Source organism: Lepidochelys kempii, chromosome 6 (genome assembly GCF_965140265.1).
Source record: "Lepidochelys kempii isolate rLepKem1 chromosome 6, rLepKem1.hap2, whole genome shotgun sequence".
Taxonomy (NCBI): domain Eukaryota; kingdom Metazoa; phylum Chordata; order Testudines; family Cheloniidae; genus Lepidochelys; species Lepidochelys kempii.
This window is the reverse complement of record NC_133261.1, coordinates 85,519,227-85,539,489: the sequence shown is the minus strand read 5'-3', so window position 1 is coordinate 85,539,489 and position 20,263 is coordinate 85,519,227. Positions and strand designations below refer to the sequence as shown.

The 20,263-nt window shown below is 39.2% G+C and overlaps 1 protein-coding gene across 5 annotated transcripts in view; it reads right to left on the bottom strand.

Annotated features, from left to right (window-relative positions):
* NPAS3 (neuronal PAS domain protein 3) overlaps positions 1-18,601 on the bottom strand; it is an 844,272-nt gene extending 825,671 nt beyond the window's left edge. For 2 of the 5 annotated variants that reach the window (XM_073348988.1, XM_073348990.1), the window contains exon 1: positions 18,264-18,600. In XM_073348988.1, the coding sequence (XP_073205089.1) occupies positions 18,264-18,421 (158 nt within the window). In that variant the 5' untranslated portion in view covers positions 18,422-18,600. Of the gene's footprint in view, positions 1-14,241; positions 14,896-18,263 lie in introns of those variants that run through there. The other 3 variants (XM_073348991.1, XM_073348992.1, XM_073348989.1) reach the window with 2 other exon arrangements.
* Positions 18,602-20,263: the final 1,662 nt, after the last annotated feature.

Here is a 20,263-nt window from a genome sequence, read left to right as displayed (position 1 = left end):
TCTCCATTCCACACAAAGAAGTTCTGTGCCCTAAACCAACCACCGCAGAAGGGCTTGTTTCAGGCTACAAAAATCTACGAAGTGGGTCAAATTCTACCCTCATTTACACCTACATAAATCTGGAGTAATTCCACTGATGTCACAGAGCAGAATTTGGCACAAACACTTGTAATACATAAATTGCATTCTTAATCCTATAAGTTCCAGTGTTCCATTTATACACATGCTGCCTATCACTGCCATTAATGGAAGTTACACTTGCATGAGAAGTTGCTAACTCCTTCATACTATGTGCCATATACATAGGGACAATACAAGGATTAATGTTACAGTACATGTGACAAAAGAAATATCTATACTCAGAGTCAGATCCTGTTTCCTTTTAAATCAATGACAAAATTCCAACAGAGTTCAACAGTGCATGGCTGGACCCTTTTTCATTTTTTGCCCATTGTAAATTAGTTGTGTTGACCACTATTTGTTTATAACGCAATGTTCCTGACTCACTGAGCACTCAACAAGATACAACCCTCTGATACTGCTCCTTTTTCTAAACTAGGCTCACTAATGACAGTTCCGACTACGGCTGTGAAATTGGCACGTATTGATTTTGAAGAGTCGTGAATCTAAAAACTAGAGATTTTATTCATTTTTGTTCTACTTCTCATCACAGAAAATTCTTCTACTGCAAATGTAAAGCGCACAAAAACATTTCAGCAATTAGTGCCTGAAGCTTCTGTCTTTCAATCATATTTATGCTGTTAACCTCTTTCTATCCAGTGTTGCCTCTAGGTGCAAGATATTCCCAGAATTCTTCTGTTCATTCAGTAAACTTCCTGCAACAAATGTATGTATATTTACCATTGTTTTGTTTACAAAATATTTGGCTTACCATAATAGTATTTCAGTTTAAAATCTAATATACGTTACTACTTTCATTGATAGGTTCAAAACATCATTGAAATTAGTTTTATATCAATGAGGTTTCACCAAGAAAAATTATATAGAAACATTGTATCTTTGTTAAATTTAAGATGTTTAAAATGTATCTTATTTGATGGTGAAAACACAGACTTCAAAATATCCATTTCAAATAAAATTAATCAACCTGTTAAAAAGACGTTTTAAATACTCTACTCTATAGCGGTATAATGGTTGTAAGCTCTTCAAGGCAGGAACTCTGTCTTTCTAGAGCTTGTACTCTGCCTTGCACTTGGGTTCCCCAATCCTGAATGGGGCCACGGAGCATTATCACAATATAGATAACAACAAGCTATAATCCAGCTCTTTCTTACACATCTCAGAACAGAGGGATTCAACATGAGGCAAAAGGTACACCAAAAAGCACTGTACTAAGCTGTGGCACTTAATCTTCTCAGATCCCCATGCAAAATAGCTCAATACTTTTTATGTCCCCTGTCTTGTTCCACATTAAGGCTATTTTTGCTGACGGCCTGCCATGGAAGCAGCTGAAGAATGCTCTTCAACCTGAAGCTCTACTGAAGGTGGAGGAAGGAACCCAACTGCACCTCTGCAGGTCACCTTTTTCAGCCCCTTGGCATACCAAATTAACCACATGCACAGGAAAATAGTGGCAGATGGTTCATGTAGGTATCTTGAATGTCCAGAAATGTTCATAAGTGAACTGAGGTACACAGGTCACTTTGTGTAAATTACTGTAGCCTTGGGCATCATTAATTGGCACAGGAAGTCCTGCCACCAGTTATGCCACTTTCCTCTGGGATTATACAACATACAGCATTTATCTCTCTGCTTCTCCCCCTTTTCAAATAGCCACAGTGCCTTTTCAATGCACTATGCTGCAATTCAGTTTATATTTGTGTTGTAAATTGCAGCTGTTTTAACTATAAAGCAGGATGGTATGATACCAAACGACAGTTTTTCTCTGTGCTTGGCCTTCTCATATTTGCCTTTGCATATTATCTTGCTGCATGATTTTCAATCCATATTACACAACCAATGGAAAACATATAGTTCTCTGATCATAAGCATAAGCTGACTGAAGCAGGAGTAAATCTCACTGGAACCCTGATCAGCTGCTACTTCACAACCTTGCAAAGTCTCAACTAAAGACTCCTGCAAGAGCAATAATGCCAGTGGAAGAGTAACCAACTTCTTGCTTCTATGGAACTGGGGCTCCCTTTTCCTGCAGATTCCCAGGATCAGCTGGGTAGGATTGGGTGGCCATGTTCCCTATCTCTACAAAATCTTCTATCTTCTGAGAGGGAGATTACTTGGAAATTTCATTAGGTTAACCTCTCAGAATTCCCTAACTTTCTCCATATTCCCTTTTGCTTATATCCATGGGAGGGGAAAATCTGGACCCAAATTATATCTTCATTTAAATAAAGGCATATTTGGAGTCTTTCCTTATTTATTTTGTATTCATCTCTCCCACTAAAATTAAAGCATGGACATTGTGACATGGACAGAATAGAATTCAAAGTGATAAGGAAATCTATACATTGTTTTGGTTTTCTAACTAGCAATTATATCAAGTAGTAATTTTATATTTTATATAGGTATCTACTCACTGGTGATTTATACACACTCTATCATATATACCGGTTACTATTGTAATGCAATGATTTATGAAAAAGCAAATGAGAATAATGAATTCATCTTCCAATACATACAACTGTTGACTTAAGTATTCTATCATATTTTGCTGCATAGAGAAAACATTGCCTTTTAACTAATAGCGAATATACATTAGAGTATTTTTGCTCAAACTTTGTGTCACTTGGAACTACATAATTTAACTATCAAAATTCCCAGTGGGAATATCTCATGTAGATAATTAATATCACTGTTGTATTAAAAAAAATTCTCAAAATCAACATATACATTTTCTTAAACACAGGGACTTCCATAAAACAAAGAAAGGCACTCGATTCCTCTTTCATTCCATATGATATGCAGCTGCATCGATCCCATCAGGAAAGAGGCAACAGGAAATTCTTAACATTCTGAAGAGAAATCTGAAGATGTGGGTCTCATCACCCTCTCTCCTAAAAGTGCTTTTTGACTGTCTAAAAGATGTTTACATCAGAACTAAAATTTTAAACTTACAACTTTATTTAAATCTTCTACAGCCACAGGCCTCATTAAGTTGCTAACAAGACGTTAGAAATAATTTTTTGTAGGTTTCCTTCCCTTTTTCATTCTCTCTCCCATCCCCAAAATATAAATCAATAAAGAAAGTTGACACCTATGGATGAAATCAAGCCAAGTACTCTAGCTACTGGAAAATATACCCTCATAATGTCCTACTGCTGTGTTATTTGTGTTTCTAACTATAACTCTTGCATATATAATTCCATTATACTTTTATAAATCAGTGTTTTGAAAAATGCTTTTGAACCATTAATATAATTTCCTGGTTAAAATTCTTTGAGATGTTCTTAACAAGAGTCTTAGATAATGAATTTGGGCAAACTCTGGAACAGTCTTTACAGTATTATCATTCTCATTAATTTTCAGAACTACCCACTGTGTTGAGATGATTGTCATGGGCCTAAGACTTCAATTTGGCTAAATATTTTTGCATATATTTCAACATATAAGTAACTAACCGATGTTTAAAATGCTAAGTTCACATTCTAGAAATAGTTAAATATTTACCATAATATCATAATTTGTTTGCAGCACTCGTTTTTATTTTGTTTCTATCTTTAAACACTCCTTTAGTATCCTGGTTGGTTGTACACAAAAAGCTTTAAAATGCCTTCACAAGAAAACAAAACACCCTGGATTTAGTAAATACAGCTGTGCTTTTAAATAAGAAAAAAATCATTTAAAGTATCAGAAATGAAAAACAAAGAAAAAAAGAAAACACTTAAGGCACAGAAACTTAACATTTACCTTAGGTCCAGACTTTATGTAAATTGTTAGCCTAACATCATCTTTCAGATTCATATTTTGTTTTGGCTTTAGAAAAAAACTGTTGTATTAAATCATTCCTAGAAGGCTGTAGTAGATGAAAACAATATCACTTTTTAAAAAGTTAATACAGAGCATATAGAGTCTTTTACTTTAGTCAAGCTTATTCTTTTTTCTTTTCCCCCTCCCCCACCTTCTTTTTTTTAGGTTATCTTTGAAGACTGATTCTGTTTCCATTGTTTCATCCCTTAGCATTCACATATCAGAGCAATAAGTATTTCATTACTGGTTTATCTGTCCAGAGGCTTGAGAAGCAGTAACAATTAACCCTCCCTTCACAGTGATTGATACAGGCTTTGCTTTCAATTTGTTCCACTACACAGATCATGAAATTCTGAATGCGATCATCCTTATTGACCTACACTTTCAAACACACGGCTACAATGAGATGAAAGTAATTATTAAAAGGAACACAGGACTACTCGATGCTGAAACAAAGTCTTTAAAAAAATCTTTTAGATGACCTTTCTTAAAATTGGAAGTATTTGATGTGAAATAAAATGATGGATTTGCTTCATAATCTGGAAATATTACATCCAAACTTATCAATGTATGTTATGATTATACTATACCATAGGGGCTCAACTCCACAACACTGACTTCAACAGGACTGATCACTTGAGTAAAATGTAGCAGGGTCAGGCCCTATATGTTCCTCAAAGTGCTTTATTTTACACCAGTACTGATTAAAATATTTTGTGAAACATGTCATCTCTTTAATTACTATGCTGCTATGACCTGTTTCTTACAGACATGGTATTTCATTTGAAGACACTCTGCTTCCTGATTCACCTTACTATATAAATATGTACAACCAAAAAATCAATCTCTCAACAAGGAACGAAGAACTGAAAGCAACAGTTTTACACCATCAGACAAACTGAACCGAGACCTATAAACCCATGTATAAAGACTCCACTGCAGTGGGAAACAGAAATATTTTTCACAACTCCTTGAAAAATATCCTCAAATAAATATTAATATCTTGAAATCGATACATTCTGAGGAATATAAAGTGACTGGCAGAGGAGTGCAGTGACTACAGAACTATTTAAAATAAGGGTTGCAGTCAAAGAAAATCAGGATAGAAAACTATGCAGCAGACTGTTCTTACAGGCCTCAGGGTCTAATCACAAAACAGAGTGATGGAGATGAACCAATACTGCATGGATTAGTGATGAATTATTTTGAAATATAATCATATGCCAGCACAAAAGGGGAGGTAAAAACTAGCCATTACTCACAAGCTGATGTGCAGATAAGTAAAATAAAAATTGGGGAAAAAAATATCCTAAACTAAGACATGAGAATAATTAAAAACTAAAATGTTGTTACTTCAAGTAACATTCTATGTAATGTCTTCTGTGTACTGTATAATATTGAGTATTTACATAGTATAGTCTGCAAAGTGCTTAGGCTAAAGCAGGGTTAAATCGCCATCTCTTCTGTAAATCAGTACCTGATAATAATATATGTCAAAAAAATCTGAGTGGGAAGATGTATACTTAAATTATTTAAAAAGGCACTATTTTTTCATATAGTGAAATTACAGGAAATACATATAAATGTAAATTTATATATAATACTAATGAAAGATTTAATTTCCTTTAGTCCATCTGGAAAACAAAACACCAAATTAGGATTTAATATTACGTTTCTTTTTACTGTGGAAAAAAACGGTTAGAACTAATTTTGCAAGGAAAGAAAAATCAAAACTGCTATTCACAGAGATTCCTGAGATTCTTATGAACAGACTGTTTAAATGAAGAGCACTTTAATCAGTAGAGGAATCCTCACGTTTCTAATGTCTTGCTGTGCATTCTGCAGGTTATAGGAGCAGCTGGTAGAGGTCATATATCTTTTGTGAGCATCCCAAAAAGGCTCACTGCCAGACTGTTAAATTATGAATAAGCAATGAACAAAAGAATGCAGATACGGTGGTGACAAGATAATCCAAGCAAATTTATCTATGACAAATTTCACAGGATTAACAAATTACATTTACACAGAACAATAAAAATGTGCTAAAAATTATGAGCCTACTTTTCCCTCACAGCATTAGTTAAAAAAGTCACCATCCCAGTGCATTTAAATTTAACTTTATCTAAAATAAGACATTTACAGCATGCTGAAGACAACCATATAACATTATTTCCTTTCAAGCAACTATACATATATAGTGTATGTAATAGATATATGTGCCTACAGTACACTATAACTGTATACATCACTGTAGAATTAAATGAAAAGTCTTCCCCATTATAAGTATCATAGCAAATATAGAAGAGTACTAACTGTCCAATGCTCCATTTTGCTTGGAAAGGAGAACATATTTTCCCAATCATTAGCCGCTTTTCCCCATAAAGATTGTTTTCTTCCTATTTGCATGGAAGAAAATATATATATATGACAACCTCCACACAAAAAGTTAAGTCCTGAGTAGGAACTGAAATACTTTTTCCAGTAATATTACAAAATAATTAAACAAGTAAAAAGGCAATATCCATCCATGATTTCTTGGAAAGATGTGGGAGAGTAGAAATAACCTAAATACTGTATGTTATAAAAAGAATCCCAAAAGGTATATAATCAGTATGTCAAGTCACTCTTCTATTTTGGATTTAGTGTTTACTCTATCCTTTTCACTGAAGCCCCAGTCTTGAGAAGTGGTGCAAAAACATAAAATTACACTTTGAGCGAATTGGTGCTAGAATGCATGGAATAAGGGTTTGCAAACTACAACTCTGTAGAAGAGGAAATTAGGTTTTGTTAACAAAAAAAAAATTAAGAGCAAAGTCAATGTCACTGCAAAAAGGGAACCAAATTTATGTTTAAAAGATCCAAGCACTGTTATACCTTTTCCACAATTAGTCTCATTTGAGATATGTACTTTCTGTCAAATTCAGTTTATTTTTGTTTTTTTAACAAGAAACAGTTGTTTAGTAAAAATACAACTTTAATAAAATTGGTCCTCTTCAACACTATACATAATTTACATATCAAATGTATGCTCTCCTTACAGAACACTGCCTCTAAACAGGAAACCTAACTATTAAAGTGAACATCCAATTAATTAAGATACTTTAGTAAAATATTTGGATCCTTCAAACACTGATACTTGAGTACCATTTATCTAGCTCATTCAGCCATTGAAAAAATTACTGTACTTTTTATTTTTCAGAAGAAATACAAGTTTTATAGTAAATCGGAGTAGTGACTCAAAAACAATGAATTAATAAGGCTGCCCTAAGCATCTGTTTCTCTTCAGTACTTTTTACTAGTTACCTACGAATAAAAACAGCATTCTGTTTTTATTTTTTTATTTTTTCCAGAACCTCTTGTCAATGGAACAAGTGTTGAAGCAAGTGTACCAATTCTATATCCAATGATACTCTGACAAATATGAACACTTTTTGCAGTTATGAAGGCTAACGGATAAACAGCAATGGCAACAAGTCCTTTTTTTTTATCCCAAAGACAGCACTTTAAAGACTCAGTCATTCAGCCCTTTCTCCTGACCTCAACCTTGCCCTACAGAATCTGCCTACCTACAAGAGGTTTTTTTCCTCACTGTAATGTACTCAGCCTCTATTCTCCCCTAAACAGAGATAGCCAGTCCTTCCAAAACTTTACAAATTATTGTTTTGCTAAATGGACTGCAATCTAAAAAGGACAATTCTGGGGACATCATGCACATCTAAATCTAGTGCTCAAATGAACTAAATTTTAAATTAGCAAGTGCTTCCATCTCTCCAAGGTGATATATAAGCAAGACAACAAAGCAACTCCCCACCCAGTTTATATAAAATGTACAATATGTGTGAGCATTATCACAAGCCAAATATGCCCTTTTCTAATTTAATCCAAAATGACAACCCAAAAACAGTATTATTCTGTACAATTAAGTTTAAAAACATTATAGCCAAACAACATTTAATGAACCCAATTCCATATTCCTCAGGCAGGCAAAACTTCCAAACTGGGATTTTCAAATGAGCCTAAGGTGTGTAGGCACTCAACTCCATTGCAACTGAATGGGTGTTGGGTGCCCAAGTCTCTTCAGCTCCTTGGAAAATTCCAACCCAAGGGATTTAATTGTAGATTATGTATATGCATACTATTCAGACTGTATCCTGAACACAGATTTTTTTTATATATCAATGTAAACCTATGATCCCTGACTTTAATGAAACAATACTCTTTCACTTTAATTGCTTAACATAGTGTTGAACCAGCACTATAAATGAAATTAACAGATATGATGTTGATTTCCATAATAAAAAATAAAATCAGCTGTTCCATCAAAGCACTTTCTCTCAATGAGAATTTTCCCTGTATAAGGAGTAAAAAGCCCCAAGCTCTCTAAGGAGGCAGTGTGGTTCAGGGATAGGGAACCAGAGTTTGAGTCAAGAGCCCTGGATTTTATTCCCAGTTCTAGCATTGCTGTATGAGCTCTGCCAGTTCTCATGATTTTTATATGCCTTCGTTTATCCATCTGTAAAATGGACATAAAAATGCATATGCCCCTTTTAAACCCCTCTGAGCTCTACAGATGAAAATCTTCACAAAAACACTAAGTATTATTAAGTGTTGCTTGGTTGTAATGTGACATCAACAGGCGTTCCCAGAGCAGAGAGAAGACAGCACAAACTCTAAGAGTGTAATTTCAACATGCAAAAATAAGAAAAATTCAGCACTGAAAATGAAAACGTCCACCACGAAAAGGAGCTCTCTCAACTCAAGGGTCGAGCCTATTCTTTTAATGAGTCATTTAATTATTACCAATTTGTCCTCATATGAAGTTATGTGAGATCACCTGTCCTTCAATGTGATTTTGAATTTTGCCTGTGTAAGGAATACAGGATCAGAAACTACATAAGTTTCAATATTTAAGCCCACCAGATAGACTTGCTATTTTCTTGGAAGCCCTTTTGACAGAGGACTACTCCATTTTTATTTCAGAATTTCCTTGTTCTTTTGTAGTTGATGGTACACAGATGCACAGCCCAATCCTTACCTTAATCAAGGCCATGATAGTTTTACCATTACCCTCAGTGGGAAAAAATCAGGCCTACAGTATTAAATGTAAAAAATATATTTTTCCTTTTGGCTTTCTATAGTATTTTCTTTCCTTTGGTTTTTCTTTATTTTCAATGAAGATATAATTTGAATGTACACTTCCAAAGACAGAATATAGCTCTTCAAAGACACTGTTGCAAACATAATCCTGTTCTTACCACACCATATTTTGCTACGTAATGTTCCACTACACTATACAATATTAATGAATATTTTTATTACTTAAAGTCCTTTGAAATCAATGGCACAAGAGTCCTATTCATTTCACTGGGACTTGGTGTATTGCGAAACTACAGCTCAAGCTGGTCACAGAACAATGCTCTAGTCATGTAAGACACACCAGCAAACATTTTATTCCTACTATGCTGCATCTTCATATGCAATATTATAACAAATTATTCTTATTATGTGAAGTTCAGTTAAAACCAACAGTACAAGCACCTCACTGACACTATTAGGACTTCGTATGGCAAAGATAACATGCAGTAGTCTTGTATATATTATACAGAAAGATACCATCTATTATGAAAAATAGATTTATTAATGCCATTTCAAAACATTTCTTCCAAATGTCAAAAACACTTTGGCAGCAATGGACTAATTTCCAAGTTTTAAAAAAAGCAGCACTGAGAAAGAAATGTCTTGGCTAAATACATTCAAAAATGTATCTTAGTTTAAAAACTAATTCCATGCTAGCAAATTGTGTGCCAAGTTTCAATGTAATTACTTCTGAAGCCACTATAGGCCAGATTCTGAAACCTCACCTCACATGAGTAACTCTTCCACCTGTAAGCAGTAGTTCTATTGACTTTAACAGGAAATTACCCCAATGGGCCTACTTGCACATGTAAGAATTGGTCACATTAGTTCCACTTTCAGGATCAGTTCAGTTACACTGAACCCCAAAAATCACTTATTTAATGCATATAACATGAAATTCACCTACATTCTGTACTGGGGCTCAATCCTGCAGCCACTAAGTCAATGGGAGCAGGATCAAACCCGAAATGTTATGAAAATTACTACAGTTAGTCAGCATGCTCAATTTCAGATATTCAAAAATCTCAGCACACATCCCCCCCATAAATAAACCGCTATCCAAAAAAGATTTATGAAACAAATTATTTTTAAAAATAAAGATACCTTTTAGCCAGAATATTAGTAAAACAAGTGGCTGGAATGATAAAAATTGTCTGTGTCACTTTTCAACAACTGTTTTACATATTTTTTTGCAGTGAATTTCACATCTGGCTAGCAACTTGTATGCCAAGTTTCAAACCAAATGCAATATGAAACTGCCAATCCATTACACTCTGAAATTCAAGGCCTAAGAAGAAGAATGTAGAGGTTGATGTTCATGGTGTATCCTGATGTTCCCTTAAAAATATCCATACTTCGGAGTGTTGTAGTAAACTGCTAATTTTGATGCAGTAACTTTCATTATGAATGACAAGTTATTGGACATAAGAAGCAATGCTATAATTATTCAGTATAAAAATAGTATTTCTACATAGCACCATTAGTTTGATATAAAACAAATTAAATGCCTATTACTTCCAATAAGAAAAAAATTATGCTGTAAACCAATGCAAAAAACAATGCAGCAGACAAAAACTTGTTATTCAGAATCCCATTAGTTACTGAAAATACCTAATATAACTTTTGTTGATCAATACTTTCACATAAGTCCTAAATAATACATGATTCCAGTGGGGAAAAATGCAGCAAATCAAATATGGTGGGATATTATTTCAAATTATGAATAGTAGTATGACCGCTAATCCATAAATCAGAAATCAGAAAGATTGTTGTAATGTGGGAGGGCTCTATTTAATAAAGGTCATTATAACTCCTGGCTCTAGAGCTATAAGATCTAATATCCTCTCTGGTAGCTCTATGATATGCCCATGCATTACTGTTCTTGTTGACAGTCTGTTGCCTTGGAAATCTTTCATTATTTCAGTTTTTCCATTTGTAGACCCTTGGCCTTGTGATATGAAGGCCACCCTATTTCATATTTTCGATTATCATTTAAGCAATCTTCTGGAGCTATTTATATAAAAGCAAGTGTTAGACAATGCATATCATCATTTATCACTGTTGTGTTTAAGCTTATACTCTAGAAAGAAATACAAAAATGATGATTTTTTTTCTTTACTTTAAACCAACACCACTGGGATACTGCAATATGCTTTACAAATCAGCACTGGCATACCATATGCATTTCACTTCTATTTAATCATTTTGGATATATATCCACACAATTGAAAGATCCTAGACTGGTACTGTAACTGTATAATTTGAAACCTACCAGAGTTTAAAAGAAAATCAAAGAAGTTTAAGTGCATAACTTCAAAAATAATTATTTCACAATCTAAACAGGTAAAACAAAGTTTTAAAATGATTCAAGTAGTATTAATACTTAATGGTAGCATATATCATTTTTGGAAGACATTTCAAACCATTATCCTGTTGTTTACAGTATTTTAACACATTCCATCTAAATACTTGGAAATGAACAAACAAACAATACGTCTCTTAGTCTATAAGGTGCCACAGGACTCTTTGCCGCTAATATATAGATTGTTTACACTCATGGGTCTAATTTTTGATAACTAGTTTATTTAAGAACTAAGAAAATAGTGATTGCAGAAGCCATTTTTCAAATCACTTACAAGATACAACTCAGAGGAGATTTACAAAGTAGGCTTAAATAATCAGTTACATGAAAGAATGTAGTGAAACATTAAATACGTCTTAAGAAAATGCATGTTAGTGTATATTTACTGAAGCACTATTACATTTTCTCCAAAACTTTTTCTAAAGAACACATAGGATTATATATAATTTCCCATATAAAAACAAATCCACTTACACATGTAATATTTATACTTAAAGTGTTCAGAGCATTGTAAACAGTGATAACCAAGCGAAAGCTCAGGGCACAAAACTGTCTGGACACTAGGCCACATTTGTGGCTATTAGCGTTCTAGGAGCTTAGGCTACTTGTTCCCCTGAAATGATTACTCCTCCCACTCCCTACAGGGTAAAACTACTCTGATCCAACCTTTAAAATGACAGCATCAGAGCTGAACAAGAAGATGCTATTAAAGGGCATTAAATTAAATACAGTATATCCTCCTACAACTTCAATCAGAATTTCAGACCAAGTGTTATTTAGTTCAGCTCTCAAGTGGAGCAGAATAACAAATTGCGCACTTTGATTTACCTTCTCCGAATGCCAAATGGAGACAGGTGATAAAGAAAGCACTCATGCAAAGGCTATGAAGTTTCCCCTAGAAATTAATTCTATCTTCAAGATTCCTATCTCAGAGAAATTCCCAAAATGGCACACAAATATGCTTCTGCTGGAGAGATTACTGAAGCTGTCCTGGCAAATACATTTATTACTAATATAGTACCAGGATCAGAAAGAAGACAGCAAAATTGTATATTAGAAAAAAACATATTGATATTTATACATTGTTGTTTTCCTTGCAAATGAAGAACTTTATAGAAAAAAGAAAAAAAGCATGTTGCTAAAGACACTATTAAGACAGTAAAAATTCCTATGCAACCACTGGAAGAAAATGTTGAATGTGTATAGCTAAAGAGAAGCCAAAACATAAATCAGACCTTTGATTTCTGGATTTTTAACAGAGGTGAACATTACACCTATATCCAAATTCAGCTCCATATGTCTTTGACTACATTGTCGAAGTGCAACAGTTAATGGTTGACATCAATCACATCTATATAAATACTTTAATTATACAATATATAGAATACAAAACAGAGTTTTCCAAGGTTTTGCCATACTCAGTAAATTACTTCACCATGAAAAGTACTGATATTTCTACCAAATCTGCAACTATTTAATTTTTTAAAACATACACTGTGATATGTTTACCATCACATTTAAAAAAGACAAGTTTTAAATTAAAAGTGTGAAATAAAAACTGTTGGACCACAACTTATTTTATGTAAATATTTCTCAGATCAACTTGCACTGTAAAATATAAATCTGACAATGTGACTCAGTCACTTTTAAAAGCTGTTTACATGTTAATTTCCATTTTACAACTAACCAGGCATCTTCCTCACCCTCCCACTCATCCCAAACTCACAGATAATGCTGAGGAAAGCACACAAAAACAAACAAACAAAAAAAACTTTGGCTGCCCTCCTGTTGGACACACATCTTAGTGAAATGGATCTTTGAATACTTTCATAAGAATCACAGAGTCACATCACATGAACTTGTCAACTGCTTCCTACTGATCACTTCTAGAAAGAGTCATTTTACTAGAACAAATCTGCTACGGCCAATTCACGTCAGCAACAGTCAATTAACAGCAAACACAATCCCAAAGAAAAGTATACGGGCCGAGACTGGTGGTTTAGAAGCAAAGGGGAGAAGTACCATCCACTCTGAAGTCTAAGAATAACATCCGTTTACAGTTCTTGCAGATATTTTGTATGCAAACTCTGTTGCGTGTTTTAACCAACTCCGCAGTGCAATAAGTATCAACTGTTCCAAACAGCCTGATGTGTTTCCACCGCCAAGGGCGGGGCTGAGAGGGGGGGCAGTGTACATTATTCTGCAATCATTGTAACGCTTTGGACAAACTTGCCCGAAAGCGCAGCTTGCTGCGAAGAGCAAACAGCTCTTCCCTAGTTTTGGCCTAGCTGCTGCACTTGAACTGCACAAGCACGGACGGCCCCTCAGCAAGACGTTCCGGGCCTGGTGCAAGCTCCTCAACCCCCAGTCACCCCCTTCCTCCTCCTCCCCCTCCCCTCCTTCGCGGAGACTAGAGACCCGAAAGGGGCCGCCCCGGGGATCCCCACCACCACCACCTACACCCCTCCCTCCCTCCCTCCCTCGTCAACGCGCCCTGCCAAACACCGGCTCCCGCGAGCTGGGGAGGTGCCACTGCTCTGAGACTGGCGGCGGCTGCCGCGGAGAGGCTCGCAGCGCGCGCGCGTGTGTGTGTGTGTGTGTGTGTGTGTGTGTGTGCAGACAATATGCAATAGGAGAGAAACTCCCCGTGCTACCTGACAGGGAGAGCGGGTATCTGCCGGCAGAGAGTCCGCCTCCTCCCACCATTCCCCCGGCATGGCAGCCAACCCAGACCCAAGGCAGCGGCGGCGGCGGCACCGCGCGGCGCTGCGGCAGGTTCAGTAAAGAGAAAGTGTTACCGTTCTCGCCGGGAAGGATCCTGCTGAAAGCTTGGCTTGGTCGGCGCCATCTTCCTGGGGTTTGTTTTTGTTTTGTTTGGGGTTTTTTTTGTTGTTTTGTTTTTTCCTCTCTCCCTTACTTTTCCCCCGTGCCGGGGCTGGCGTGTGTGGTGTGTCTAGCGGCGGCGGCGGCAATGGCCCTGATTACCCAGACAGGCTAAGGAAAAGTACTCAGGCCGAAGCATCGCGGGCTCCCGCTCCTCGGCGCAGTCCTGGTGCAGGTTGCTCGCTAGCACGGCTGCTGCGGCGGCCGCCGTCCACAAGCCGAGGAGCGGAGGGAGCCCGGGCTCCGCCGGCTCCACAGACATGCCAAGCGCAGAGACAGGCGGCTGGCGGCGGCGGCGGCGGCGGGGGGAGAGAGCCGCGCAGCCCCGGCGGGCAGCCCGGCCATTGGCATCGCCCGGCAGGTGTGACACACGCACACAGCACGGGCCAGATTAAGCTGGGTGCCAGGCCATGGGGCGAGCGGGGCTGGGGCGAGCGGGGGAGGGAAGATTCAGGGAGCTCCGGGCTTGACCGCTGTGAAAGTATTTCTGGGCATTTTCCAGCTGCTTCCCCAGCTCCGCTCTCACTCTCTGTGCAGGGGACAGAGCCTCCGCTGCCGGCGCAACAACGCCACTCAGTTGCAGTTTCGCACACTTTCCTGCTCTAAAGCAGCAGATCCAGCAGAAAAGAGGGGCTGAGAGACACGGGGGGGGGGGGTATGTGTGTAACTGCGAATGCACATGTGTGCATAGCACAGGGGAGAGCATGTGTGCACTGTATGTGGAAATCCCTGAGACAACATATGCTCTATACAGCGGGTGTGCATTACATATGGAGAAGTGCGTGTGTGCGCAATATGTTGTGTGCAACATATGTGCATCTACTATGTATACGGTATTGGAAGAGAGTATATGCGTTAGATACACAGAAGTGTGCGCACGTGTGTATAGCTCATATCCTCTGTACAGAAACCGCAGATAAATGGGGAGAGGGTTGCGAATATAGGTACGCACACCCATTTGAGTATGTACACATCCTGCATCTTAGTATACAGTTCCAGCTGTAGATGTTCTCTTCTTGAAGGATGTAACATTGGTCATGTTAACACAATGTGACTCGCTCGGTTTGGAAAGCATATGCTTCACGTTCACTGGAGATTACCAAATAGATCACGAAATAAGGGAGCGAGAAAAAGAGCATACCTTACAGATTTCTTTTAACATACCAGGAGAAGTGGGGTTGAAGAGATATTAAAAGACAATGTCTCTTTTGTAAATGGCTTTTCAAAGCCAAAATAACTGTGTGGCTGGGCTTCTGCTGCCTGCAAGTTCAGCTGCTTAGGGCCTGATCCTGTTCCTAAAATGAACCAGATTCTTTCCATGGGCGCAGGATCAACCCCTAAAAACGGGCTTTAAACAGAGCGTCTTCTCCATAACTTAAAAAGGGAAAGGGAAATGGGATGGCTACACGTATGACTTGTGCAAGAGAAAGCGAGTGAAGAAGTTATTGAAACACCTGAAAGTTTGGCTGTAGGGCGTTGTAAATGCACCAGCAGAAGAATCTCTCCCTGTAGAAACCAGCGAGACTGACCTACCTATTAGGTTTGAGGACTTCCAGAAGCAGACACAGGCTGCCAGGGCAGCCCAGGGAGCAAGCCCCTGCAGACAGCTTCTCTCTCAAAGCAGCCTACTCACCTAGGCCCCGATCCTGCAAACGTTTACACACGTGTCTACTCGCTATAGTAAAGTTAAGCACGTGGGTAAGTATTTCAAGGATGGGGGCCCCATTTCTTACTGGACTTTTTGTATTTGTCATTCTGCAATACATACACCTATTAACTATATTGTATTTATCCAGAGTAAACATCCTACATTTCAACATAAGATCCTTGGATTTCTTTTATTTTTATTTCAGTCATTAGAAATGGGATCTGTAATAGACTTTCAACTTTATATCAAGGAATGTGAGGGTTCAAAAAGCACAAAATGCCAGTCAATCCGGCAAACCTTTTTCCTCCCCTCCCCCAGGAAAAAGAAAAGTTAAGAGGTGTCATCTTGGATTTTTGCAATGAGCATAAAAGTGATGTCAATGTTTTGGTACATTTGTAAAGCATTTCAGTATAACAAGTTGAAACATCATTCAAATGAAAGGTATAGTTTTAGTCTATAAAACTAATAGTTACCTAACATTTGGAGAAAATGCAAATTGTCTTTTCTACATGAAATTATGTAAAGCATCCAAACTGGACTGGATTCTCATTATTGTAAGTATTTGACTATATATTTAGCCAACAATATTTGGTTTACTGGTAGTGGTAGTTTATCAGAGAAGACTTGTTCTTCTAACTTTTTCCTGATTACTGACTGACAAAAATCCAGCTATTAAAATCGAACTGAAGTACTAAATTTTCACAAGCTGCCTTGTCCATATATTTCTGTATAGCTTAACCCCTCCAGAGGTCTCTTTCATTTATTTAAAAGTCAATGTGACATTTCTGACCCTTGACTTCCCCACTTCACAGACTAAATTATTGTGACAGTTGCCTGTACTTCCTAGTTAAAGTGGCCGTCAGTTTCCCTTAGAATTTAAATACTTTATAAGTGACAAAAATAATACAGAAACCATGAAAGGAAAATACTAGCCCAACTTTTTCCCATTCTTTATATCTGTCATGTTCCAGTTCTTTTATATAATAGGTTCGTGTATTTGAGCAAAAGAAGGTTGATATTTCATTTCAAACATTCCTTATCAAGGAAAGTTCTTGGGGATCATCTAACTGCAATATCAATTTTATACTAATTTTTCACGAACTAAAGCCTTCAAAAGTCACACCCAGAAAATTTCTACCATCGGGCATCAAATGGAAAACACACCCATGGGTTTTCCAAAACTTGCCCTCATGTGGTAGGCAACTCAAAGTTGGTGAACAACAAAGCAGGCAATGATTGATTATCTGAATCTCACCAATTTAAATACTGGTGGTTCGAAACAAGAGTTTCCAAATCAGTGAAGTTTTAAATATAAGGTAAAACCTTACTGCGATACTAATATTCACTATATGCATATTTAGTTTGAGGTGTTGGATATTTGGGGTTACACACCATTTTTACCCCAATATTTAATTTAATGCAAAACTGGAAGCCCGGATGTTTGGAACTACACTATTTTTATTGTATTTTAAAATCGAAATTGTTCAGATTTCAATCTAGACTTATTTTTGTCAATTACTGGGGAGTAGATTTTTGTTCTAATTTACTACTAGCAAAGAATATCAAAGAGAAAGTGCAGTTTTGTACTCTTAGCAAGAGGAAGAAATGTCATGTAATTAAACACCATGATAGTATGACCACTTATCAATGAATTATTAAGGGATGCAGAGTGGGGAAGGTCTTTAAACTTCATTATGACTTAATGCCTAAACCCAACTTTGTAGGGCTCTTCCTAAAGGCGCTGCCTGCGAATCGCGTGTATTTGCATTAGAATGCAGTTAAGATGAATACTCCACAGTGCTGCGTACACTTAGGGTTTCATGCTATATTTCCCTGTACTAACAGGTGACATAACACTACAATGTGGCCCTGCAAGCGTGCAACTCCAAGTGAAAATTGTCTCTTTCTCTGTCGAAAACAAATTATCAATCAACACACCGTGATCAATTATCCCCCAGGCTGCCACACAGTGGGATTTGCACAAGGCATTGACATTGAGAAATTCCTTTCTAGCAGGGAAGAGCGGACGGGATCCCAAACTTTGCAGCAGCCAAGCTAAGATGCCGGGAACTCACTCCCCCCACTGCCACCCCCCATTGCTGCTTTCCAACTCATTCAAGATACCATTAGAAGATTTTGTTTACATCTCGGTGCATTTTAAAACTGCCTGAATTTTTACACCCAAAGACCTACCAACAGCGGGGGGGAGGGAGGGAAAGAAACACAAAAGCACAAAGAAAAGCAAGTGAGGGAGCCTCACACACATCCCCTTTTCTGACTTGCACTCACCGTTGTTGGTAGGAAGTGATGCCCTGAACGTTTTGCGGGTTGCCGTTGGCTGCGGTGCTGGCTCTCCCCATGCCTGGCCCGGCCGGCACTCCCCCGGCCGCCCCACCGGCCGCCGCCGCAGTCACCTGCACGCTGAAATCCGGGAAGATCCTGATCATCCCCGCGGCTCAGCACCCAGCGAGTCTCGGCGAAGAGGTACAGCAGCTCCTCTCCCTCCGGCGGCTGCAGCAGCAGAGCCAGGCACGCTGCAATCCCATTAGTGAGCGGCGGCCACTGTGAGTGAGGGAAGGCGCTTTGATCTGAGCTGCTGGGCTGAGATTGAGAGGAGTTGGGGGAGGGAAGGGAAGGATGGGGGGTAAAGGGAGGGGGGAGATATTTTACCGATTTGCAAACATATAACGTGTGAGGATTTGGGGGGGGGGGGGGTCAGCACTGCCAAAGGAAGGTGTAGCTAATAATACCACCGAAGCTGAGGTTATACCAGAATATCCAGGCTGAGTAGGGACAGAGAGAGGAGAGGGAAGCGCAATTACTTTAGCGGTGCAGTGAAAATGATGAGCAGCAAATGTTGCCTTTTTTCCCCCTCCTCCCTCTCCCCCACCCCTCCTCCCAAAATGCAAGTCTTGGAGGATTTCTCTGTCTCAATGAAGTAATAATAAGCGCTGCTGACCACAGCCTGGGCTAGAGCCAACAGCGCGAGGGAGGAGGGGGAGGAAATATCCCAGCTCCCAGAGTCGTAAAGAAAGAAGTGAGAGTGGAGGATTGTTGCTGCCCAAGTTCTTGCTCTTGGTAACTTACTCCCCCCCCCCCCCCCCCTTCTATGAAGGGACGGTTTTCACAAGTGAGGAAATGCGCCGCTTTTGTGCTATGGCAGAGTTTGTTCCCTATTATAGGAAACTGACTCTCCTCCCCTCCTAGTGTGCAGCAATGTTATTGCTACTCAAACTTGTAAGGTGTGTGGTTGTGTGTGTGAGCAAGCACCGATCCCCATTGCTGCTTCAACATATCAATTATACAGCTGAGAGGTGTGCAAGAACCCTTTGCAAATTTATATCACACAGCAGCAGGAGCAAACAATAACAATATTGAGGAAGGTGGCTCGTCTTCGGTGGCTCTTTAATGCAAACTGCTTAATATCCGAGAGGGAAAAGCGTCTGCAGATTTACAGCTCCTTTGTGCAACATGGGTAAGAGTGGGCGCTATTTCCCCGCCCCTCCCTGACCTAGGAGGGTGGATTTGCCTTGCCCCTCTTCTTCGCTGCAAAGTGATTCTCGACCCCGAACCGGGTTGGCTTGGGTTTCAAGGCTGCTGTGCATGTGTATGCCCCCCGAGCCAGGCGGTGCGGTGCGAGGTGATCCTTCTCAGGGCGCAGTAGCCGCCGGCGGTGCGGAGCGAGGTGTTGGAACGCGCAGAGCAGCCCCCCCGCCCCGTGCCATTCCCACCCTTCTCGGCGGCGCCGGGAGTCAATGAGGGAACAACAACTTGCGCTGCCGATTGACTCCCCGCGCGTTAACTGCCGGCCTGGGCCGCTCGCCTCGCAGCCAATCGCCGGCCAAAGCGCGGGGCTGGCGCGGCGCTTCAGCTGCTTAACCCTTTGAGCCAGGCGAGGAGGGAGCAGCAGCCTGCGAAGCCGCCAAGACCGTCAGGAGGGGGTGCGGGGGAAGGAAAGGGGCGAGCCACAAGCCCGCAACAGAGCCCTTCCTTTCTTAACAGGGACAGGCATTTGGGAAAGCCCTTGTCCTGCTATGGAGGAACCCAGAAGCCTTGCAAAAATCACCCAGAAAAGCCTGACGCCCCTGCAGCAAATCTACTCACCCAGCCTCACCCTGACACCGAGACAGTAACTGTGGGTGCTTGGCCCACATGCTGTCCCCTCACCACACTAAAGTTACTCAGTCTAAGCAAGCTGGAGTTAGTTTGCCAGGGTTCCGTGTAAACGGCAGTGCGTTAAACACCTTCAGTCAGGAGTATTAAGGGAAGAGAGGAGGAAAAGCCTTTCC